This window comes from Lepus europaeus, chromosome 23, assembly GCF_033115175.1.
Source record: "Lepus europaeus isolate LE1 chromosome 23, mLepTim1.pri, whole genome shotgun sequence".
Lineage (NCBI taxonomy): Eukaryota > Metazoa > Chordata > Mammalia > Lagomorpha > Leporidae > Lepus > Lepus europaeus.
In genome coordinates, this window is record NC_084849.1 from 27,970,868 (window position 1) to 27,995,269 (window position 24,402).

The following is a 24,402-nucleotide window of genomic DNA, read 5'->3' on the forward strand; positions in this document are numbered from 1 at the left end:
GCCCTGGCTCAGCCCTGGCCGTTGTGGCCATCCCGGGGAGTGAACCAGTGGACGGAAGATTCTCTTTTTAGATTTATTTATTTGAAAGTCACAGTTACACAGAGAGGCAGAGAGAGAGAGAGAGAGAGAGAGAGAGAGTCTTCCATCCGCTGGTTCACTCCCCAGATGGCCGCAACGGCTGGAGCTGCACCGATCCAAAGCCAGGAGCCAGGAGCTTCCTCCCAGTCTCCCACGTGGGTGCAGGGGCCCGAGGACTTGGGCCATCTTCTACTGCTTTCCCAGGCCATAGCAGAGAGCTGGATCAGAAGTGGAGCAGTTGGGACCCGAACCGGCGCCCATATGGGATGCTGGTGATGCAGGTGGTAGTTTTACCCGCTACACCACAGCGCTGGCCCCATAAATAAATCTTTAAAAAAAAATTTTTTTTTTAAGAAAAAGATATAAATACCGTTAGTGTTAGGATTATGGAGGGATTGCCTCGTTATTTTCTCGCGGGGCTCATCAGCCCATGCGACCCTCACCCGTCTTCAACATGAGCTGGAGGTCACCCCACCCTGATCCAGGCCCCGCCGGCTGCCTGCAGCTCTCCAGGCCTCAGCCGACCCCTACCCCAGCACAGCGGTCACGGCTGAGGCCGGCTCCAGAGTTCCTGGGTGCAGTTAATGAAGATCCCGCAGGGGCCAGCAGGGGGCGTGGGGGGCTCTGCTCTGGAGGCCAGGGTGTCTGCCGTTGCCATTGCGCCCTTACGCTACACCCCCTGGGTCAGGCTCCCGGGGGAGCCTTAGGGAGGTATTTGTATGCAGGGTGCCTGTTTTAAGGGTGAGCGGTTCCCCCACCCTGGGGCTCCAGGAGGCAGAGCCCTGGGGTGTCTCCTTCATGGCCTTGGCCTTCTCTCTCTCCTCTTCCTCCCTACTCAGTGTGTCTGGTTATGGTTGTGGCTATGCCGCAACCCGGTACCAGCATCAGCCAACACAGAGTCCCAGGCTGCGCATCCATAAGCACCCAAATCAGCCCGTGGGGATCCCAGCTCAGTTCCCAGGCTCCGAGTTGAGCAACACAGCAAGGCTTTCAGGCTGTGGACAGGCTGCTCGGATCTGTCACTTCTCTCACACCTCCGTGAAGCTTCAGCCCCGGAGGGGAACGAGACACGAGTCTCTCTTGGTCCCCAGCACGGCCTCCTCCCTCACTCTGTTAAGGAGGCTGCAGCCTGGAGTGTGCAGGGTTGAATCTGCCCTGCCCTGCGCGTGTGTGGCACCAGCTCCGGCTGGTGAAGGCTTGAGTCGGCAGGCAGCACCTGTAATAGGTTCTGAGATGGGGCCGGCACTGTGGCACAATAGGTGAAGCCTCTGCCTGCCGTGCCGGCATCCCATGTGGTCACCAGTTCGAGTCCTGGCTGCTCTGCTTCTGATCCAGCTCTCTGCTATGTCCTGGGAAAAGCAGCAGAGGATGGCCAGGTGCTTGGGCCCCTGCACCCACGTGGGAGACCTGGAAGAAGCTGCTGTATCTTAGCTTCAACCTGGCCCAGCCTGGCTGTTGTGGCCATGTCACTTCCAGTGGATGGAAGATCTCTCTCTCCTCTCTCTATATATCTCTGCCTTTCAAATAAGTAAATAAACCTTTAAGAAAAAAAAAACAAACAAGCTCTGAGACAGCGTGGGGTGCTGCAGGCACAGCTCTGAGAGACCCCAGTGGTGACTGCACCTCGGATACCTGGGCTCCTGTCCTCAGTGCTCCCAGGGGCCTGGCCTGGTGGCTCCAGCCCCTGCCCAGGCCTTACATGCAGGTTGTAGACTCATTTTGAATTAACTTAAAAATAATTTATTTTTCATTTTATGAGGAGAGAGAGAGAGAGAGAGAGAGAGAGAGAGAGATCTTCTATCCACAATTCATTCCCCAAATGGCTGCAGTGGCCAGGGCTGGGCCAAACTGAAGCCAGGAGCCAGGAGCTTCCTCCTGGTCGCCCATGTGGGTACAGGGGTGCAAGCACTTGGGCCATCCTCCACTGCTTTCCCAGGCCATAGCAGAGAGCTGGATCAGAAGTAGAGCAGCCAGGACCTGAACTGGTGTCCATACGGGATGCCGGGACAGCAGGCAGTGGCTTTACCTGCTACACCACAGCACATGTGGTGTGAGGCAGGGAGCCAGCATCGATGGTGTGAGTAGCGTTCCAGGCTGCCTGCTGTCGCCCTTGGCTGTGTCTGCACAGCTTGGGCCTGCTGCCTGTGTGTGTGGCAGTGAGGTCATATTTGGAGTTGTGAGGATGATCTCGCAAGGAGGGAATGTCTTGGAAAGTAGCCAATCGGGACCTGGCCCAGAGCTCCCTGCCCTGCCCCACTTCTACAGAGCAATGGCAGACAACCCTCTCTCCTCCCAATCCTCCTGAATCCCCTGGCGAGTCCCTCCATCTCCTCCCCCTCTCCCCTTTTCTTCCCTTCTTCTCCTTACTGCGACTTGACCAGGGGCCTTACTGGCATGTTGCGCACCTGCTGCTTCTTTCTGGGGGACTCCCTGAGAGTAGCTCTTCCACACTGCACCAAGATGGGGAAAGAGGGGCCGGCGTGGCACAGCGGGTTAAGGCATCCCCTGTGACGCTGGCATCCCATATGAGCACCAGTTCGAGTCTCAGCTGCTCTGCTTTCTGAGCAGAGCCTGGTGCACCTCTCCCAGCCTGGCACCACCGACAGCTGCTTATTTGGAACCAGACCTTGGAAAAGTCTCTTCTTTTCCAGAAGGGCTCACCAGGTGCCAGTCCCAGCAGGTAGCCCTTCTAAGCAAATAACTTTATTCAACACACTTGCAACTCTCTGTGAGGTGGGGACTCTCAGTAATTTTGCAATGCAGAACGATGAGACACTTACACGGCAGGGAACCTTCAAACAAGCTCCAGGGGGCTGTGCGCCTGCAGGGCGTGGTGGGGGTGTGTCTCAGGATCTAGGGGGAATTCGGTGCAGAAGCTTCCAGAAGCAAGCATCCTCCAATCCACAGTGACTCGGGCAAGGAGAACGTGAACGGGAAGTGTAAGGAGGGAAGCAGGTGTGCTTCCCGTGTGTGCCTCCAGGGGCCCCTGGCAGGCAGCGGCGAGGCCCAGACACACCCTGGGGAGGGCAGCTGCTGGGCACATGCACAATGCCCTTCCTGGCCACACTGGCCACGGCAACCTGGGTGGCATCAGAGACCACCACCCAGAGCCAAGGTCCATCCCCCAGCCTGTGTTTCTTTTCTTTTCTTTTTTTTTTTTTTTTAAATTTTTGACAGGCAGAGTGGACAGTGAGAGAGAGAGAGAGACAGAGAGAAAGGTCTTCCTTTTGCCGTTGGTTTACCCTCCAATGGCCGCCGCGGTAGGCACGCTGCGGCTGGCGCACCGCGCTGATCCGATGGCAGGAGCCAGGTACTTATCCTGGTCTCCCATGGGGTGCAGGGCCCAAGGACTTGGGCCATCCTGCACTGCACTCCCTGGCCACAGCAGAGAGCTGGCCTGGAAGAGGGGCAACCGGGACAGAATCCGGCACCCCGACCGGGACTAGAACCCAGTGTGCCGGCGCCGCAAGGCGGAGGATTAGCCTAGTGAGCTGCGGCGCCGGCCCCAGCCTGTGTTTCTAAGTCTTGACATTCCTCCAAAACACTTTCCCGCTCCCCTGCCTGGGATTGCTCCACTTCCGGTCTCTGCCCAAATGCCCGTGGCCACCCAGCCCTGCTTCTCTGCCCAGACAGACCTTGCCTAAGAGCTGCTCTCAAACTGCTGTTCTTCTGCCCACCACACCGTAGGCCCCACTGCCTCGCACTTGACCCTGGCCCTGGCCCGGCCTCTGGTCCTGCCACTGATGTGCCAGCCGCTGACCTGCACTGAGCATCTGTGCCACCAGGGTGGCGCTCGCTGTTGTCTTTGCTCTGTCCTTGGCCCTTGCAAAAGCACCTGTCACTCGCAGGCTCTTGGTCTCTGAGCTGGTCCCGTGTGTGCGACACTGGTACGTGGATGGATGACGAGGGTGGGGGTGATCGGGGACCGCCAGCACTGTGTCCCAAGCAGGAGCCCCTCTCCCAGCCTGTACGGGGCTCTCCAGGGCATTAATGTGACCTGGGGGTTCGAGCGGCTCCCTGCTGGGTGGGACAGGCAGTGGGCACCTTCCCGGGAGGGTCACTTCCTTTCCTGCCGCTGGTGCCTGGGTTGGCACGGGTAGGGCCAGAATTGAGACGGTGGGGGTGGGCAGGACGCAGCGGGGGTCCCCCTCCCCTGCTGGTCACTCAGTGACTCCCTGCATCCATCATCCCCTGGCTGTCCCTGGCCCTGCCTGTCTTCCCAGTCCAGGGCTTTCGGTGTGTGGGTCTCGGCCACTCCCACGTCTCCTGATGCCACCTCGTGTCTCCCTGGGCAGCAGCTTTCATTGTACTGGGCCGGGACCCGTCCGAACTCACATCACGAGCCTGGCCTTCCGCAGGTGCCCGTGTCCAGGTCTCCTCCAGCAGCCGCCCGCCTCAGCTCAGCTGTCTGTCTTCAACCCGGAAGTACTTCTCCGACCCGCCCCCCCCCCCCCCGGAGAAGGCCACTCCTGCTGCTTCTGTGACTCGGCCCCTGCAGCTGAGGTCCCCTCTGGTGCCAGACATGTCCTGGGCCGTCTGGGCACCCAGTCCCAGGACGGCAGTGCCCCGGAGACCAGGCGCTGAGGGGGCACGGTCAAGGGCCACGCCCCCTCTGCCTCCCGGCAGCCCCCACCCCGGGCGCTGGGCAAGTCGGCCGAGGCCCCGTTTCACCCTCTCCGGAAGCAAAGAGCGGGGCAGAGAAACCGCGTGAGCGGCCGGAAGCCGAGGAGAGGGAGTGACCTCTGGGGGGGGGGGGCAGGCCGGGGCTGCTGTGGTCTCTGCACCCCCACCCCGACGGTACAGCCCCTCAGTGAGGGATGCGGCTGGGAGGAAGGGTCCAAACAGGGCAGGGGTCTGGGCGGGGCAGAACGCACCAGACGGTCTGTGCAAGCTTGTTTTATGTCCACGCCCCCGGCTGGAGGTCTGTGGCCCCCGGGCCCTCAGTCGAATTGCACCAGCCTCACGGGCAGGGGCGAGGGCAGCGGCGGGCTCCAGTGCATGTCGGCGCGCTGCACGGCCTGCAGCAGCGCCTGCATCTCGGCCTGCACCTGGCACAGCTTGTCCTTATTGACTGGCCCCCAGGAGAGGCCGTGCAGGTAGACGCAGCACTCGACCGGGATCGGGTAGAGAACCCGCTTGAGCTCCGTCAGGCCCGTGGCTGTGCGCTCCAGCAGGCTCAGGAGGCCGGCCCGCGACACCGGGTTGTCGGACAGGCCCAGGGAGCTGAGGCGGGAGCAGCGGCACAGGGCGGGCAGGATGGCGCTGAGGTGGGCGTCTTTCAGCCGGCAGTGGTTCAGGTCCAGGTGCTGCAGCGTCCCCGACACCTGCCCCAGCAGCGCCTCCAGGGGCCCTGGCACCATGTAGGACAGGTTGTTGCCACTCAGGTCCAGTCTCTTCAAGCATGTGGCGTGGGGGCTCTGGGACAGGTAGGTGACGTCGGTGTCCAGCAGGGTGCAGGAGCGGATCTCCAGGGCAAGCAGCGGGGCCTGCAGACAGCTGGGGGGGGGAGGGCACAGCTGACTCAGGGGTGCGTGGAGCCCCGCCTGCCCTGGGGGAAGCCACTGAACCGCGGGTTTAGGGTCAGGCCCTTTGGTGTCCCAACAGCCTGGCTCTGTCTCCACCCACCCACTGGCTGACCCCAGGTTTCTCTGCGGGGACACGGAGACCCACACGGCCCAGCCAGTGTGCCTGCTGCAAGGAGCTGCTTTGACGAAAAAGAAGTCCTCAGGAGGAGCCGGTTGCTACTCGGGTTTGAGTCTGGGGAGGCTGCCGCTGGCCTTGTAGTGTGCCAAGGGCTGGACTGGGATGGGGTATCCTGAGAACCTCCTGTAGAAATTTCTAGAAGAGGGGCTGGCACTGTGGCACAGTAGGTTAAGCCTCCACCTGTGGTGCCAGCATCCCACATGGGAACCGGTTTGAGTCCCAGCTGCTTCATTTTATTTCTTTTTTAAAAATTTATTTATTCATTTGAAAGGCAGAGGTAGAGAGAGGAGAGGCAGAGAGAGAGAGAGAGAGAGAGAGAGAGAGAGAGAGAAGAGAGGGAGGTCCTCCATCTGCTGGTTCACTCCCCAAATGGCCACAATGGCCAGAGCTGAAGCCAGGAACTAGGAGCTTCTTTCAGGTCTCCCATGTGGGTGCAGGGGCCCAAGGACCTGGGCCATCTTCTACTGCTTTCCCAGGCCATAGCAGAGAGCTGGATTGGAAGTGAAGCAGCTGGGACTTGAACCAGTGCCCATACGGGATGCTGGTGATGCAGGCGGCGACTTTATCTGCTATGCCACAGCACCGGACCCTGCTCCTCTTCTAATCCAGCTCTCTGCTATGGCCTGGGAAAGCAGCAGAAGATGGCCCACGTCCTTGGGGCTCTGCTCCTGCCTGGGAGACCCAGAAGAAGCTCCTGGCTCCTGGCTTTGGCCTGGCTCAGCTCTGGCCGTTGTGGCCAGTTGGGTGGTGAACCAGAGGATGGAAGATCTCTCTCTTTCTGTCTCTCCCTCTCTCTGTCTGTAACTCTGCTTCTCAAATAAATAAAAAAATCTAAAAAAAAGAATGGGAGGCTGCTCCCAGCTATGAAGTGCAAATAAAAGCCAGCTAGCTCTTTAAATCCATTGTGAATTTTGTTTTGTTTAACCATACGCCTCTTTGGGGAAAGTCGCTGTGTTCCAGGGTAGATCCCAGCCATCAGCTGCATCCAAATCCCGTTCCCAGGGCTGTGCCAGGGTTCCACAGCATGAGAAGCGCGGGCCCCACGCCTGCACTTGCCCCCTGCCCTGAATGGACTTGGGGGGGACACCCTGGAGATCCCTGTGGGAGGCCCCTGCCCCCCTTCACCTGAGCACTTGGTGGAGGTTGCCCGAGAGGTAGGAGTAGGAGAGGTGGAGCTTCTGCAGGTGGGCCAGCTTGCTGAGCTGCGACAGGAAGTAGGTGGAGGACTGCTCGCCCTCGGGAGAGAAGGCCCAGTGATAGTAGGCCAGCTTGAGGCTCTGCAGGTTGCAGATCCTGCCCAGCTGCGTGGCGAACAGACTCTGCTCCGACAGCGCCCGGAACCAGTCGAAGACTTCCAGCTCCTGGATGCACTGCAGCTCCAACGTCTTCAGGATGCCTATGAGGCTGTTGAAGGGCATCTCCTCGATGTGCAGCTTCCGACAGCACAGGCGCAGGGACCCGCCGCTCCGCTCCACTTTGGTCAAGAGGCCCGAGAGGAACGTGTCCAGTTTGAAGGGGCCACGCAGGAAAAGATCGATGTGCAGCTCCACCGGCTCCCATGGCTGCTTTGGCCCTCTCTTCGTGTTCTCTGCTGGCCTGGGCCCTGCCGCGGCCTGGGACGCCTCCGCCTTCACGGTCGATGGTAACCAAAACGGGAACCTGGCCAGGGCCTCCGAGACCCCTTTACTCTGCACCTGCTGGAAGTCCAGGGTCAGATCCAGCACCCTCAGTTCCGACCTCCTGCTGGGGGAGAGGGGGTGCGATGAGCCGCTATTGGGAGATGGGCACAGGCTCCCGCATCCCGGCATCCTCCACTCTTGAATGGGGTTTTTTCTTTTCCTTCCACACTCAGGCCCCTCCCCAGCCCCATGCCCCAATCCCCAGGAGGTGGCAAGCCCACCCCTTCAGCTGCCTCATCGGCTGCTCAACCCAGAAACCCTCAGCCCGGCCCTCGGCACTCCCCCTGCGTCGGCCTCTGGCCTCTGCGCCGAGCCCTTGTTTCCAGCATCCCCCTCACCTGGGCCAGGCCCCGGGGCCCGGGCAGTCCTCCAGGCCGTCCAGCACGGCCTGCAAGCTGTCTTGTCTGGGCCACTGCACTATCAGGGAGCCCAGGCGCAGGAAAGGGAAGGGCCAGGCCTGCACCAGGGCTTTCACGGCCTTCTTGCGCCCCCTGGCGAAGGCTGCGGTGAGCAGTGGTGGGAAGAGGTCCACCGTAAACTCTTCCAAGGCAGGGATCCCCCAGGCCTCGCTGCTCAGCAGGCTGTGGGCTGCAAGTTCCAAGAGCTTGGGGAGGGCTGGGCTGCTCATCTCTGCGACCCTGGGGCAGAACAAGGCGGGGACTCTCAGAGCCCCTGGGCTCAGCATCCCTCCCAGGCCAGCATTCATTCATCCATCACAGCACCAAACACTGGCTCCACCCTGCATTCATGATTCAATCCCCCAGGCAGGCCTGGGGTGGGGAGTGGGGTGGGGGTTTTAGAATCACTCCTAGGTAGGTCACTGGTGAGCACCTGCTCAGGACACTGTCCCCAAACTCCACCACAGCTTTCCAAGACATTTCTAGAATCTGCCAGTCATCACTTCCGCTTTCACCAAATCACCAGGTGGCTCCCACCAGGAGGGTGTTCCCCACCCTCACCTCTTCCTGCTTCCGGGTTAAAGTCAGGTCCAGCTGCTCCTCTGCCTCCCTTCATTCCGCGGCTAGCCCCTGGGCAGAGGTTAGCCTCTGTGCCTTTCCCAGACCCAGGCACCGCCATGCCCCAGCACCGGGCACTTCTACTCCCTCTGCCCAGAAGCAGAGGTGTCCTCGTGGCCTGCCCTCTCCCTTCATTCGATTCTCGGTTCAACTTTACCTCCTCCAAGAGGTCTTCCCTGACTACTCACGGGGGCTGGCACTCCCACCCCTCAGTGAAGAGCCTTGTCTATCCCAACCTGATGCCATGGCTCGGGCAGGACTTGGCTTCCCAAACACAGGCAGATGGTCTCACAGTAGTGGATTCCTGGCTGGTGGCTGGTAGGAGGTGGCGCTGGGGGAGGTCTTTGGGTCATGGGGGCGTGCCCCTGGAAGCGCCTTCTCTCAGGAGGGTTGATTATTTAAGGATTCTCCTGCTGCTTCCTGGCTCGCGGCGAATGACTGTCCCCCACACAGGCTGTGCCATCACCATCTTCTGCAAGATGCCAGACCCAAGGGGCTGCCCTGCCTTGGACTGTGGGCCTTCAGACTATAAGGGAAGCAGTGGATGGAAGATCTCTCTCTCTGTCTCTCCTCTTTCTGTAACTCTGCCTTCCATATAAATAAATGAAATCTTTTTTAAAAAATCTGAAAACAGCGTTGAAAATGATGGTTGCGACAGAAAAAATCATAGACCACTCTCACTTAGAAATACCAATAGTGATGAGGTGTTTAGCCTAGCAATTAAGATATGTCTTCATTTGGAGTACCTGGGTTTGATACCCAGCTCCAGCTCCTGGCTCTAGCTTCCTGCCAATGCAGACCCTGGGAGACAGAGGTGATGGCTCAAGTACTTGGGTCCCTGCCACCCATGTGAGAGACTTGGATTGAGTTCTTTTTTTTTTTAATTTTTTTAAATTTTACTTGAAAGAGAGAGAGAGAGAAGGAGAGGCAGAGAGAGAAAGAGAGAGAGAGAGAGAGGTCGGTCTTCCATCTGATGGTTCACTTTCCAATTGGCTGCAATGGCTGGAGCTGTGCCAATCCAAAGCCAGGAGCCAGGAGCCTCCTCTGGGTCTCCCATGAGGGTGCAGGGGTCCAAAGGCTTGGGCCATCTTGTACTGCTCTTCCAGGCCATAGCAGAGAGCTGGATTGGAAGTGGAGCAGCCAGGACTCGAACCAGCGCCTACATGGCATGCTGGCACTGCAGGTGGCAGCTTTACCCGCTACGCCACAGCACCAGCCCTTGGATTGAGTTCTTGGCTCCCGGCTTTGGCCTGAGCCCAGTCTCAGCCATTTGGGTATTTGAGGAGTGAACCAGTGGACAAAAGTTCTTTTCTCTTTCAAATAAATAAATAAACAAGAAATATTGGGGCTGGTGCTGTGGCATAACGGGTAAAGCCACTGCCTGCAAGGCAGGCATCCAATATGGGTGCCAGTTCAAGTCCTGGCTGCTCCACTGCCGATCCAGCTCTCTACGATGGCCTGGGAGAGCAGTAGAAGATGGACAAAGTCCTTGTGCCCCTGCACCTGCATGGGAGACCTGGAAGAAGCTCCTGGCTTCAGATTGGTGTAGCTCTGGCTGTTGCGGCCATTTGGAGAGTAAACCAGATAATAGAAGACCTCTCTCTCTCTCTCTCTCCTCTTGCTGTCTCTGCATCTCTATAACTTGGCCTTTCAAATAAATAATCTTTGCGCCGGCACTGTGGCTCAGTAGGCTAATCCTCCGCCTAGCAGCGCCGGCACACCGGGTTCTAGTCCTAGTCGGGGCACCGATCCTGTCCCGGTTGCCCCTCTTCCAGGCCAGCTCTCTGCTGTGGCCAGGGAGTACAGTGGAGGATGGCCCAAGTGCTTGGGCTCCACCCCATGGGAGACCAGGAGAAGCACCTGGCTCCTGCCATCGGATCAGTGCAGTGCACCGGCCACAGTGCGCAAAAAGGAAGACCTTTCTCTCTGTCTCTCTCTCTCACTGTCCACTCTGCCTGTCAAAAAATAAATAAATAAATAAATAATAAAATAAATAATCTTTGAAAAAAAAGAAGAATACATTCCTATCCGTGCTCAGGTTGACTTGTCTCTATTTCCTTTTGGTGTTAAGAGGCTGGGGGAACTGTGGAAGTTCACAGGAAGCTCTCCTTTATTTTTATTTTTTATTTTTTGACAGGCAGAGTGGACAGTGAGAGAGAGAGAAAGGTCTTCCTTTGCCATTGGGTCACCCTCCAATGGCCGCTGCGGCCGGCGCACCGCACTGATCCGAAGCCAGGAGCCAGGTGCTTCCTCCTGGTCTCCCACGGGGTGCAGGGCCCAAGCACTTGGGCCATCCTCCACTGCCTTCCTGGGCCACAGCAGAGAGCTGGACTGGAAGAGGGGCAACTGGGACAGAATCCAGCACCCCGACAGGGACTAGAACCTGGTGTGCCAGCGCCGCTAGGTGGAGGATTAGCCTGTTGAGCCATGGCGCCGGCCTCTCCTTTATTTTTTTGATATTATTTATTTGAAAGAGAGAAAGACCCACAAGGAGGTGGGAGAGAGATTTTTCCACCCACTGGCTCACTTCCCAAATGCCTGCAACAGCCAGAGCTGGGCAAGGCAAAAGCCAGAAGCCAGGAACTCCGTCCAGGTTTGCTACGTGGGTACAGGCACCTGCTTATGTGAGCCGTCACTGCTGCCTCCCAGGGTGTGTGGTGTGTATTAGCTGGAACTGGGAATGAAGCCAGGACTCCCATACAGGATGTGGGTGTCCGGAGCGGCATCTTAACGCTTGTGCAAACACTTGGCCCTGAGGGTAACTGGTCACTATGCAGGAAAAAAAGCAGAATCTTTACAGACAGATGAAAGCATGATAGAAAGACACAAAAAAAGGAAACCCAATGTCCATCAAATTTTCACTCCAGACGGTATATTTGAAGCTGATGACAGTGACTCTTAACAGCCCACAGTAGCTTACAACCTCTACCTTCTCTCATTTTCATATACACAAATTGATGAGGTGTGTACACTGTATTTCCATTTCTAACCAAGTAATACCTTGCTTGGATCCCACAGGCAGGAACTGGAGCTACTACTAGGTCTTCATACTGCACACTGCTCCCTCCCCCTCTCCCCCTACCCCATGAAAGATACTCAACCAGGAGCACAACTGAACGTGTAAAGTCAGTGTCTGCCATATAGCAAGCAGTTATTAAATGATAGTCATGAGGCCGGCGCTGCAGCTCACTAGGCTAATCCTCTGCCTGTGGCGCTGGTACCCTGGGTTCTAGTCCCGGTCAGGGTGCCAAATTCTGTCCCGGTTGCTCCTCTTCCAGTTCAGCTCTCTGCTGTGGCCCAGGAGTGCAGTGGAGGATGGCTCAAGTGCATGGGCTCTGCACCCGCATGGGAGACCAGGAGAAGCACCTGGCTCCTGGCTTCGGATCAGCCCGGTGTGCCGGCTGCAGCGCGTCGACTGCAGCAGCCATTGGAGGGTGAACCAACCATAAAGGAAGACCTTTCTCCCTGTCTCTCTCTTACTGTCTACTCTGCCTGTCAAAAAAAAAAAAAAAAAAAAAAAAAGCCATTATTCTGGAATTAGTAGGATTAGTATTTACTTGTGTATAGCCCAAGGTCCTGCTTAGGAGGTGTTCCAACTGTCTTGTTCAATCCATATACTTTAATATTACTTGGTGCACAGGTGAATAGGGGGATCCTTTCAGTGTTATCACCCCATAAGTCAATAACAAGTTAAGACGAGGAAGATGCAAGCTCTCACGGTTGAAAATTTTCAGCTCACCAGTGAGTGAAATTATGAGTTAGGCTAATATGGTAAGAGAGTAACAAGGAAATAAGGCCATCCTAGTTTCTGGACAATCTCTAGTCATGAGTCCATTGAGTGGTGATACCACATTCTGCAGTCTGACCCTCAGTACTTGCAATCCGAACGTTAGATTTAGTCAGTAGACACAGAATAATCTGGGCGCTCTGCGAGTGCTAAAATAGGTCATACTCACCAACTAATCTTTAATCATATTGGCCATTATGTGTGTAATAATAGGAAATATGCAATTCCATTCCATTCCACCTTGGTCCAGTTCCTTAGCCCCGGCAATGATAGTTTATTCTTCTTTCCAGGTTGATTGTTGGAGTCTTCCTTTCCTGAATCCCACAGTAGCCTATCAGCTGCTTTATTTTTTGTAGTATTTGTCACTATCTAAAATTATATTATTTCCTTCTTGACTACCTGTCTCCCCTCAACTAAAATGACAGGTTTTTGGATATTCATTCACTTCCATGTCCCAGCTTCTAGAACAGAACCTGACATATACTAGGAATTCAATAGGTGTTTCCCGAATGAATGAATGTAATCTGGGGGCTGCAAGTCCAAGCTGGACAAGAGTCAATTCAAGCTTTTTTCCTTCAATAGAGAAGTTCCCTTAAGGTGAATTATACAATAATTTGACTTTTTCTGTTTCACACTAATCACATGAAAAATCAATCATGAGAGGCAGGTGTTTGATCAAGGTTGAGAAGTTGCTTGGGACAGCCACATCCCATGTTACCTGGGTTTGAGTCCTGGCTCAGCTTCCAGTTTCAGCTTCCTCCTAATGCACACCCTGGGAAGCAGCAGGTGATGGCTCAAGTACTTAGGTCCCTGCCACACATATGGGAAACCTGGATTAAGTTCTGGGGCTCCTGGCTTCTGCCTGGCCCAGACTTGGCTGTTGTGGGATTTTGGGGAGTGAACCAGTGGACAGATCTCTGTCTCCATCTCTCTGCCTTTTTTTTTTTTTGCAGGCAGAGTTAGACAGTAAGAGAGAGACAGAGAGAAAGATCTTCCTTTCGTTGGTTCACTCCCCAAATCAGCGTGCTGCGCTGATCGGAAGCCAGGAGCCAGGTGCTTCCTCCTGGTCTCTCATGCGGGTGCAGGGCCCAAGCACTTGGGCCATCCTCCACTGCCTTCCTGGGCCACAGCAGAGAGCTGGACTGGATGAGGAGCAACCGGGACAGAATCCGGCGCTCCAACCAGGACTAGAACCCAGTGTGCCGGCACCGCAGGTGGAGGATTAGCCACGCGAGCACGGTGCCGGCCTCCTCCAGCAATGTTTTGAGACTCCAGATGCGCCTGGGTCTCCACCTGTTGGCCACTTTTTTCCTTGAGGGATCTCTAAGCATATTTAGAGCTCAGCACATTATCACATGTTTGCATTTTGCTCACTCTTTTTGTATTTCTCCCAGTCTGTTCAGAACAGACAAGTTAATCCTATTTCTTTTATATATCCCTTATTTTAAACCAGAAGCAGATAAACAAGCACAATGCGGTCGTATTTCTCAAACCAGCCGAACAAAACGTAGACACTCGTACCTTAGGAGGGGAACCCATCATTTCTGGGTGATCATAATTCTGTGAGATGGATCTGGTTACATGGACGAAGCTTCTGGAATAAACACAGTTTGGCACTGAGAGGTCGGCTCTCCCACTTAGCAGCTGGGTGTCTCACGGAAGCTAGGCTCGCTTCCTCATGCATAAAGTGAGGATGCCAACAGAATGTTCGGGGCCGGGTTTTGGGTTGAAAACTTGTCTTGTGACGAAAGCCTGGGGATGCCCGCCTCTCCTCCACTCACTGCACCATCTTTCAGCAACGCAACCTCTCAGCAACAGCAGCAAACCAACAAAGTAAACCCACCTGAGGACGTTTGTCGCGAGGCTATTCCACGAAGGCAATGGTTCCGTGTAAGAACCATCCGAAGAGCGGGATCGTCGCTTTTTGTTTGAACACACAGAGGCCACGATGCTAGGGCCGGCTGTCTGAGCAGACCTGGGCTTCCAGGAGAGGGCGGGAGAGCGACCCCCGAGGCAACTCAAGGAATATTCTTTCTGCACAGGAGATGTCAGGAGAGCCTCGCTGCGGGGGGCCGGTTGGACCCACTTCCAGCCACGGCCGGGCGCCGAGGGCCCCGGAAGTGAGTTCAAAATCAAAATGGCAGCGGCCGTTGCCGGCCTCGGCCCGGCAGGAGGAAACCGGAAGTCGGAAGCCGGAAGTCGCTCTGTGCGGCAGCGCTGCTGGCCTGGTGCTACTTGCTGCCTGTTGCCTGGCCGGGCCGAAGCTTGTGTGGGCCCTGGGTGCTGAGCCCTGCACTTGATTTTCGGGAATGACTCCCCGGAATTCACAGCCCCACACTGCCATATGTCAGTGGTTGATCGTGGATCTTTGGGGATCCTTTTGGAGAGGAGCCCGAGGTATCAGTAAAAACCAGCCTGTGGTCATTACTGCTCATTCCACCTCGCTCAGCAGTGCCCGAGGCTGTCCGTTCCTCACGCTGCACTGGAGACGAGGCGAGGGGAGAGAACAGGCAATTCTGCTCCCTGAGAGAAGCTGTCAGGCACCTTACTTCACCTTTTGGCAGCAACATTGAAACAACTGCCATTTCCTAAGGGGGAGGGAGAGACGTCACCGAGGAAACACAGGCTCTGCACGGCCCAGACTGCTGGGGACTGCAACCTCATGCCCCAGCTAAGTTACTGACTCTGAGTAAGTCATGCAATTTCATTGGCCCTTAGTTTATTAAAAAAAAAAAAATGGGGAGCTGGTGCTGTGGCGTAGCAGGTAAAGCATGCAGTGCTGGCATCCCATATGGGCGCTGGTTCAAGTCCAGGCTGCACCACTTCCTATCCAGCTCCCTGCTAATGTGCCTGGGAAAGCAGTGGAAGATGACCCAAGTGCTTTGGCCCCTGCATCCACATGGGAGAATGGAAAGACGATCCAGGCTCCTGGCTTTGGATAGGTGCAGCTCTGGCTGTTGCAGCCATCTAGGGAGTGAACCAGTGGATGGAAGACCTCTCTCTCTCTCCCTCTCCTTCTCTCTGTGTAACTGACTTTCAAATAACTCAATAAATCTTTTAAAAAATCTGTTTGTTTATTTCAGAGGCATAGCTATAGACAGAGAGTGGGAGAGACAGAGTTTTCCAGTGTTGGTTCACTCCCCAAATGGCCCCAATGACTGGGCTGGGCCAGGCTGAAGCCAGGAGCTAGGAGCCCCCTCCAGGTCTCCCACACAGGCGCAGGGGCCCAAGGACTTGGGCCATCTTCTGCTGCTTTCCCAGGTGCATTAGCAGAGAGCTGGATAGGAAGAGGAGCTGCCAGGACTGAAACCAGCTGTCTCATGGGATACTGGTGCCACAGGCTGTGGCCTTAACCCACTGTAACACAGTGCCAGCCTCAGGGTTTGTTTATTTTTTAAAGATCTCTTTTTATTTATTTGAAGGGTAGAGAGAGAGAGAGAGAGAGAGAGAGGAAGACAGAGTGGGAGGAATGAGAGAGAGAGAGAGAGAGAGAGAGAGTGAGAGTGAGAGATAGCTCCCATACAGTGGTTCACTCTGCAACAACTGGGGCTGGGCCAGGCCCAAACCAGGAAGCTGCCATTCCATACAGGTCTCCCATATGGGTGGCAGGGGCTTGAGCCATCTTGCACGGCTTTCCCAGGTACATTAGCAGGGAGCTGGATTGGAAGTGGAGCAGCTGGGACACAAATCAGAGTTCGGATGGGATGTTGGCATTGTAGGCAGTGGCTTAACCTGCTGTGCCACAGGGCCAGCCCCATCGGTAGGATTTAAATAGGAAAATGGAGAAAAACATGCCAGTACAGTGAAGGGGGCTCTTTGGGAGGGGAATGTGTAGGACTGGCTTTGGGTTTGGAGCAGGGAAGCCTGCTGTCAAAGACAAAATACACTGGACAGCTAAGGTGCAGTTTCACAAATAGAAACTTATCTTTTAATTCTATTTCCCCACCCACTTAAAAAGAAAACTATTTATTTTATTCGAGAGGCAGAGAGCCAGGAGGAGCTCCCAGCCACCGGTCCAGCCTGCAAAGCTCCTGGGAGCAGTGAACTCAGTCCAGGTCTCCCACGCCGGTGGCAGGGACCTGATCACTTGAGCCATTGCCTACTGCCTGCCAGGGTGCACATTAGCAGGAAGCTGGCTTCAGAGGAACCCATGTACTCTGATGTGGGGTGTACGTGTCCCAAGTGGTGTCTCTAATGCTGCACCAAACACCCACGCCAAGGAGAAGATCTTATGCAGGCTGTTGCAACAGAGAGAATGCTCCAGATCCAAGGTTAGAGAGTCTCTGGAGAGTGGTTGACCTTGGACTTCTAAGGGGCGGGGCACACAGTGGCAGATGGTTTGTTTTGCAAGCAAGGCAAGTCTCAGTTATCCAAGCAGCAGCCGAGAGCCTCTGCAGTTAGTCTCCGGGGATAAACTCTCATGATCTCAGTTAACCAAAGAGCGGCAGTTGGAGCATCTGTGTCTAACCGTGTTGCAAAGCTGGGTCTTGGACCTTGCCACAGAGAAACAAAGGAGGCGTCCCCCACTCTCATGGGAGTTAGAAGAGTGTGCAGAGAGAGTCTTATGGAGGGGTGCACAGAGCACGGATGAAGTTCAGGGTTCCTGTTGAAGGAGCCAATCCCAGCAACTGCTGGAGTTTCTTTGTCAGGGGACAAACAGTGCCCCCAAAACTATGAAGTCTGAGAGCTCAGAGCCAGGTGTATTCAGGTGTAAAACCAGGGAAGCAGCCCAGGGCACGGGAAAAAGGCTGCTTTCCTATCCTTGCGTCTCCAAACCACAGATCTGGGCACGTACGTTTGAGTGTCCTTCTATTTGCTTCTGTTAAGAGGCAAACACGGAAGAGGACCAGACTTGAGTGTTTCGTGGGGAGGGGGAGACAGTGGTTTTTCTCATGCTCTGTACCCCCTCCCTGGGTGGGGCCAGCAGGGATTCGGATGTGTGGTCTTCATCCCTTTGCCCCATCCTGGAAACTTCCCTATGAGGGAAATGATCACAGCCATTGCAAACAAAAAATGACAGATAGGATAAAAAATTCCCACAGCGTACACAATTTGAATGAGCATATTGAGATAATGGGTGATACAGCACAAGGAAACTAAGTAGGAACATTGGGCATCCAAAACCAGCTGAGTCAATTAAAAACACTAGGGTGGGGGCTGGCGCTGTGATTCAGTGGATTAACATCCTGGCCTGAAGCGCTGGCATCCCATATGGGCGCCAGTTCAAGTCCCGGCTGTTCCACTTTTGATCCAGCTCTCTGCTGTGGTCTGGGAAAGCAGTAGAAGATGGCCCAAGTCCTTGGGCCCTTGCACCCATGTGGGAGATCAGAAAGAAGCTCCTGGCTCCTGGCTTTGGATCAGCACAGCTCCAGCTGTTGTGGCCAACTGGGGAGTGAACCAGCAGATGAAAGACCTCTCTCTCTCTCTCTGCCTCTGGCTCTCTGTAACTCTGCCTTTCAAATACATAAATAAATCTTTAAAAAAACCTGATACATACAAATGGTCAACAAGGAAAATGGAATGATGTGGGCAGGCATTGTTAAGCCACTGCCTATGATACCGCATCCCCATATCACAGCACTGATTTGAGTCCTGGCTGCTCAGCTTCCGATCCAGCTCCCTGCTAATGTGCCTGGAAAAGCACATTGGAAAATGGCCCACGTGCTTCACATGGGAGACTCAGATGGGGTTCCTGGCTCCTGCCTGGCCCAGCCCAGCTTCAGCCCTTGTGGCCACTTGGGGAGTGAATCAACAGATGCAAGAAACCTCTCCCTCTCTCTCTCTCGATCTCAATCTCGATCTTGATCTCCCTTTCAAATAAATAAAATAAATCTTAAAAAAGGAAAATATGTAAAGATGTTCTACACCACTAATCATTAGGGAAATGCAAATAAAAGTCACAACACAATATCATCTCTCATCTACTGGGATTGCCGTTACAGAAAGCCCCCGAAGAAAGCAAGTGTTGGCAGGGGTGTGGAGAAGGGGAATGTTTGGGCACTGTTGTTAGGAACATCTGTTACCAGGAGCCAAGAACGTCCTCCAGGTTTCCCACATGGGTACAAGGGCCCCAGGACTTGGGCCATCTCCCACTGCTTTCCCAGGCCACATCAGAGAGCTGGATCGGAAGTGGAGCAGCTGGGACTTGAACCGGCGCCCATATAGCATGCTGGCACTGCAGGCAGTGGCTTTACCCACTATGGCACAGTGCTGGCCCCAAATAAAATTCTTAAGAATAAGCTTAACCACAGAGATGAAGAGTTGCACATGGATATCAATTCAGAAACAAAAGAAAGAAGATCTAAGCAGACAGAAAATAACCCCAAGATCAGGGATTGAAAGGCTATTAAGGAGACATTGTTACCTGTCTCCTAACTGCCAGCACTTGTGAAGGTGGCATCATTTGGAAATAGTCTTTGTGCGTATAAGTAAGACCAGGTCAGAGTTGATTGTGATAGCCCATAATATGATAGGACTGGTGTCCTTTATTAAATTGATTTATTTAAGGAATTTATTTGAAGGAGAGAGAGAGAGATAAATAGAATGGAGGGAGAGGGAGATAGGAAGGGAGAGGGGGAGGGCGAGGTAGAGGGAGTTCTCCCCACCATGGTTCACCCCTCAAATGCCCACAATGCTGAGGCTGGGCCAGGCTGAAGTCAGGAACCAGGAGCTCAATCCAGGTCTTCCACAGGGGCAGCAGGGACGGAAGCACTCGAGCCATCGCCTGCTCCCTTCCTAGACGTGCGTATGCAGAAAGCTGGGTTGGAGGCAGAGGGGAAACTCGAACCCGTGCACACTGAGGGGATGTGGGTGACCCGAGGTGGGGACTCAGCCCCTGCACCCCACGCCCACACATCCAAGCGTGAGTTCAGAACACACGCGTCCCCTGGGCTTTGGGGAGCACCCCTGCATTTCCAGGGTTGGCCCCATGTCTCGGATTCAGTCTCCGGCTTTGAACTTGGGCCTCTTCCTTGGAGTTTCTCCTCAAGCCCTGAGCCAGGGACTTTACCCCTGGGAGGGCAGGCGACACCTGCACAGCAGGTGCTTGGAGGGCAACGCTCATTTTCCACCACGATGCCTGAAAAAGCCCCTCTGCTGCTTCCGGTGAGCGCGAGAGCCCGCACTGCTGAGGGTTTCCTCTGTCTGCTTCCCTCTCAGAGAAGCCGTATGAGTCTTCTGCCCATGGCTGCTTTGGAGCCAAGAGTCCTTCACATCCTGGCCATCACCACTGCCTGCAGGGGCTTCCTGCCTCTCACTCCCACCATGGATTTCCAAGGCCACACTCCTCATTGGAAAGCATGGAGAAGGAGTTTTAGTAACCATGTATTTATTTATTTGAAAGGCAGAGACAGAAATAGAGAGACAGAGACAGAGATACAGAGACAGAGACAGAGAGAGAGGTCTTCCATCTGCTGGTTCACTCCCCAAATGGCCACACTGCCAGGACTGGGCTGGCCCAAAGCCAGGAGCCAGGAGCTTCTTCCAGGTCTCCCACATGAGTGCAGGGTCCCCAGGACTTGAACCATCCTCTGCTGCGTTCCCAGGCACATTAGTAGGGAGCTGGATCAGAAGAGGAGCAGCTGGGTTTCAGATCAGCCCCCGTAGGGGATGCTGGCCCTGCAGGCAGAGGCTTAACCTACTATGCCGCAGTGCTGGCCCTGGAAAAGTGTCTTGTAACCACCTCCTGGTGTTTTGATAACTGGGCACTCAGGCAAATTGGCCATCACCAGGGCTCAGGGCTCAGGTCCTCATGTATCTGCCTCCCTATTTCCTTATTATCATGTTACAATGTTTTATTTGACAGGCAAAGGGGTAGAACTGGAGAGACATATCTTCTGTCTGCTGGTTCACTCCCCAAATGGCAGCAACAGCCAGGGCTGGACCAGGTCAAAGCCAGGAGGCAGGAACTCCATCCAGATCTCCCACGAGGCTGGCAGGGACCCAAGTACCTGTGCCATCATCTGCTGCCTCCCAGTAAAGCTGGATTGGAATCACAGAGCGGCCAGGACTTGAACCAGGCACTCAGACATGGAATGTAGACCTCCCAGGTGACAGCTTAGCCTGCTGTGCCAGTTTTGGGGTAACACAGTTCAGTCATAAGAGGACCAAGGGGAGCCTGCTCTGTGGGCTGGAGAGTGGGCAGGGCTAGGAGTCTGGGTTCCCCTGGGGTCTCCTTCTCAAGACTCCAGTCACTCTACTTCAATCTTAGGAGGGACAGGAGCTGGGCTGAAGGCACGCCTAGGATGAGGAAGGCATCAGAACACCCTATTCTCTCCAGGGCCTGTGAGGTTTAAATGCACAGAACAGCTGGTCCAAGTGAGAGAGAAAAAAATGCATTTACTTTTCTGCACGGGAGAGTGGCAGGACCTGCAAATACTTTCTGGAAAGGGCTGTTTCTGGCTTTGTGGCCCAGATGGTCTCTGTCACTACTCAACTGTGTCCGTGGAGCAAGAAAAGAAGCCACAGACAGGGGCTGGTGTTGGGGTGTGGCAGGTGAAGCTGCCACCTCTGGGGCCTGCATCCCATATGGGCACAGGTTTGTAGTGTTCCCGGCTGCTCCTCTTCTGATCCAGCTCCCTGCTGTGGCCTGGGAAAGCAGCAGAAGATGGCCCAAGTGCTTGGACCCCTGCACCCACGTGGGAGACCGGGGTGGAGTTCCTGGCTCCTGGCTTCAAGGGCTGTTGTGGTCTTCTAGGAGAGTGAACCAATAGATGGCAGACCTCCCCCTCCCTCTCTGCCTTTCAAAATAAATAAATACATAAAATCTTAAAAGATCACAGACAACACGTGTGTACTGAGCAGGTGCTGTCAGCAGCCTGAGGCTGTGTCTTCTCTTTCCAGTTCGCTGGGCATTTAAAGTGGGACAGGAAAAGTTATTTCTGAGGCTACAGGCCCCAGCTCCCTCCGAGGGGGAAGCTGGGGTCACTCCCAGGAGGGACCCAAGCCCACCGGCTGCCGTCCTGGGCCCCGGCCTGGGAGTCTCCAGCAGGTGCTTCCTCCCCCAGAGGCTGCCACGGAGCAAGACCAGAGCCACAAAGGCCGTTCCTGTAACTGACGCTGCAAACCCGTGAAAGCCTGGGATGGTAGTGACCAGAGACCAAGGCGTGAAGGGTCCCACCCCTCGGAGCAGGGCGGGAGCTGTCAGCTCAGTGTGAAGACCCACCCCAGGAGCAGAGGTCGTGTGAGATTGTGCTGTGTAGCTAGGAACCATGTCCTGGATTCCAGTTTGGCTCCTGCTACTTGCCCAGTGCGCAGGTGAGGGAACTGGGAACCCCCAGAGCCCAAGCCTCCTGCCCCTGTGCGCCTCTTGCCCTGTCCCCTGTGCTGAATTTGGCCCCCAGGTGGTGGCCCTCAGCCGGCCTTGCACCAGCCACCGTCCGTGTCTTCGGCCCTGGGGACCACGGTCCGTCTCGCCTGCACCCTGAGCCGGGACCACAGCGTGGGACTACACAGCATCTCCTGGTATCAGCAGAGGCTGGGCCACCCGCCCAGGTTCCTGCTGCGGTACTTCTCCCACTCCAACCAGGGCCACGGCCCCGGGATCCCTCCTCGCTTCTCCGGATCCAAGGACGTGGCCCAGAACAGCGGCTACCTGATCATCTCGGAGCTGCGGCCGGAGGATGAGGCTGTGTATTATTGCGCCATGGGCAGCCTGGAGGAGGAGATGGAGAGGAAGAGGGGGGAGGAAGAGGAGCCTGCGGCCTCAGGGTCCCAGGTGCCCAAGGACAGCGCGCCTTGAGGCGGAGACCAGGATCGGCAACCCCTTAACTTGGAGAGAGGCCGGCTTGGGGGGAAGGAGGTGCCCCCTGCCAGTCCCAGGAGTCCCCGAGCCGCCCCGGAGTGTGTCCTGGCACAGGCGGTGTTGCTGGAAGCCCCCCGGGTTGGAGGCTGGGGTAAGGGATTAAAGTTGCTGTGTCTTGAGAAGTCTCGGTGCTGTGTTTTGCTGGGCACTGGAGCGGTCAGGATGGGCGGGGCGCAGTTGCGAGCCAGGATCCCAGAGAGCCTGGCCATTACGGCTGGCTTGGCTGGGCAGTGTGGCCAGGGGCTCACCCCAGATCACGGCGCTGGGATGGGGGAAGGGCAGACAAAGCACCCTGCGTTCTCGGTGGGGGTGGGAAAGGGACATCTTTGCCAAGGGCGTGCTTTCTGTAGGCATCAGTTGACTCATCAGCTGAGTTTCCAGGGCTAATGAGCATAGGGACACCTTCCCTGGGTCTCTGGGGGAGGTGACCCCAGGGTGCAGGGAGCTCTGCCTTGGTTCTATTGAGATTCTGGGCTAAACAGTTCTCAGCTGTGGGGCTGTCCTGTGCATTGCAGGATTGGCCTCTGCCCACCAGCTGTGTCACTCCTCGGATTGTGCCAATCCCACGGGTCTCTAGACGTCACCAAGTGTCCCCAGGTGTGGCAGAGTCTCCCCAGCTGAGAAGCACCCATGTAAGGGAGAGCAGTGCCTTCACTCTTGTGCACAGAGCCAGGATTTGTTTGTTTGTTTTTTCCTGGAAAGGGCCAGGGAGTAAGTATTTTTGACCCTGTGGGCCGTTGTAGATGCTCAATGCTCAGTCGCAGCCACAGAGATCATGAGAGCCAGTGCGGGTGCCTGTGCTCCTCAAACATTTACAGAGCCAGGTGGGGCTGCTGGAGGTGTGGCCACTGGGGCCATAGTGGGCCACCCCTGCTCTGGAGGACCCCCCCACCCCCAGGTCCCGCCTCCAAAGGCTTCAACCAAGCCTTTGCTTCCTGGGATCATCAGAGTCCCCTTCAACTCCTCCTGTGACCCCAACTTGGGTGAGAACGTCCACTAGTATGGTAAAAAAGACCCTGAGAGCCCCTCCTCCTCTCCAGCAAGAGACGGACACATGTCAATACTGGCTGGTCCCCACATGCTGGTGGCCTGCCTGTGGTCAAACTGCTGTCAGCTCACGGCAGGCCCCGGGGACCCTGTGTTCTTTCACTTCCTCGAATGCACAGAAGTTTCAGGCTCCCCCTGCCCTTAGCCCCACCCCCAAGGTCAGCCACGTGGCCTCCAGAAAAACGCCATCTTCCGCCTGTCAACCCCCCCCCCCCCCCGGCCTTCATACTCTGTGACTCCGGGATTATGTGCTAGCACAACAAATCCAGGAAGAGTGTCCTGGGCTCCATTATCCTCCACAAGGGTTTGACCTTGGACTTGGGCTTTTGTTCAGCTATGGGGAGGGGCTTAGCTCTGTTGGCCTTGGAGGTTTCACCAGGTAGCATGTAGATACATAGACTAGCGTGGATTCATTTTACGTGAAGCATTTAGCCCTGGGGTTGACTGTCACAGGCACCCCACAAAACGCCACTGTCACCCTTTCCTCGCCAGTCACCAGCCTGTCTTTTCCTTCCATCTGAGTCAGGTCCAGCCTCAGCCATTATCAGGCCACGGGCCGCCCCACTCCTCACCGTGTTTCTGCCTACTTAAACTGGTGGCAATCACAAACACCTGATTCCCTTGGCGGCCTCCCAACCTCTGCCCAACTGCTTACTTGGAGGAAGGACTTGCCTGCCCTTGGCAGCCACCAACCCAGGGTTCCACCATCCCCTCAAACCTCACCTCTTGGGCAAGACCCCCAGAGGGAGCAATGATTGGCTCCCTCTGGTGCGCCAACAGCATGCTTTCCTACCTCGATCCAGCCCCTCCCTCACACCTCTACGTCTATCTAGGGAGACTCCCCATGCCTCCACAGGCCTGCAAATTGTCAGTGGTTCCACACCTGACGGGCATTAGGAGAGCCGAGCGAATCATGAGTGAGCAGAGGAAGGCACGATTCAGCGAATTATCCAAAGATCCTGTGATTCTGGGATCCACTTAGGTGGCTGGGGCCATCATAAGGCCCTACAGAGGGAGAGCCAGCCCAGACAGCCCCTGTCATATTAGTGAATGGCCACACACAAACACCCCTGTCATATTAGTGAATGGCCACACACACACACACATAGAGCCCCTATCATATTTGAATGGCCACACACACACAGCCCCTGTCATATTAGTGAATGGCCACACACACACAGCCCGTCATATTAGTGAATGACCACACACACACACACACTTCTGATAGGGATAGGTAAGTTTGAAACAGGCCAATGCGGAGAACTTTCTGAACTGTAATGGGGGGAGGAG

At 55.6% G+C, this 24,402-nt stretch overlaps 2 protein-coding genes across 2 annotated transcripts; one reads left to right on the forward strand and one right to left on the reverse strand.

Moving 5' to 3' along the window:
- Positions 1-5,018: 5,018 nt before the first annotated feature.
- PRAME (PRAME nuclear receptor transcriptional regulator) lies at positions 5,019-8,088 on the reverse strand. Its single transcript, XM_062182332.1, has 3 exons — positions 7,799-8,088; positions 6,907-7,524; positions 5,019-5,574 (listed from the first exon to the last, which is right to left on the reverse strand). Exons 1-3 carry the CDS (start codon positions 8,086-8,088, stop codon positions 5,019-5,021), a joined length of 1,464 nt encoding a protein of 487 aa, XP_062038316.1.
- Positions 8,089-21,472: 13,384 nt separating this feature from the next.
- On the forward strand, positions 21,473-22,169 carry LOC133752235 (immunoglobulin iota chain-like). Its single transcript, XM_062182641.1, has 2 exons — positions 21,473-21,518; positions 21,605-22,169. The coding sequence occupies exons 1-2, from the start codon at positions 21,473-21,475 to the stop codon at positions 22,000-22,002; spliced, it is 444 nt and encodes a 147-aa protein (XP_062038625.1). The 3' UTR covers positions 22,003-22,169.
- The last annotated feature ends 2,233 nt before the right edge of the window (positions 22,170-24,402 follow it).

Excerpts from the sequence above, each read along its gene's own strand:
- PRAME (XM_062182332.1), bottom strand. The coding sequence starts at position 8,088 with ATGAGCAGCCCAGCCCTCCCCAAGCTCTTGGAACTTGCAGCCCACAGC. Across the intron at positions 7,525-7,798 it reads GGCCCCGGGGCCTGGCCCAG|CAGGAGGTCGGAACTGAGGG; the intron begins GTGAGGGGGATG and ends CCTCTCCCCCAG. Across the intron at positions 5,575-6,906 it reads AACCTCCACCAAGTGCTCAG|CTGTCTGCAGGCCCCGCTGC; the intron begins GTGAAGGGGGGC and ends TCCCCCCCCCAG.
- LOC133752235 (XM_062182641.1), top strand. The coding sequence starts at position 21,473 with ATGTCCTGGATTCCAGTTTGGCTCCTGCTACTTGCCCAGTGCGCAG. Across the intron at positions 21,519-21,604 it reads GCTACTTGCCCAGTGCGCAG|GTGGTGGCCCTCAGCCGGCC; the intron begins GTGAGGGAACTG and ends TTTGGCCCCCAG.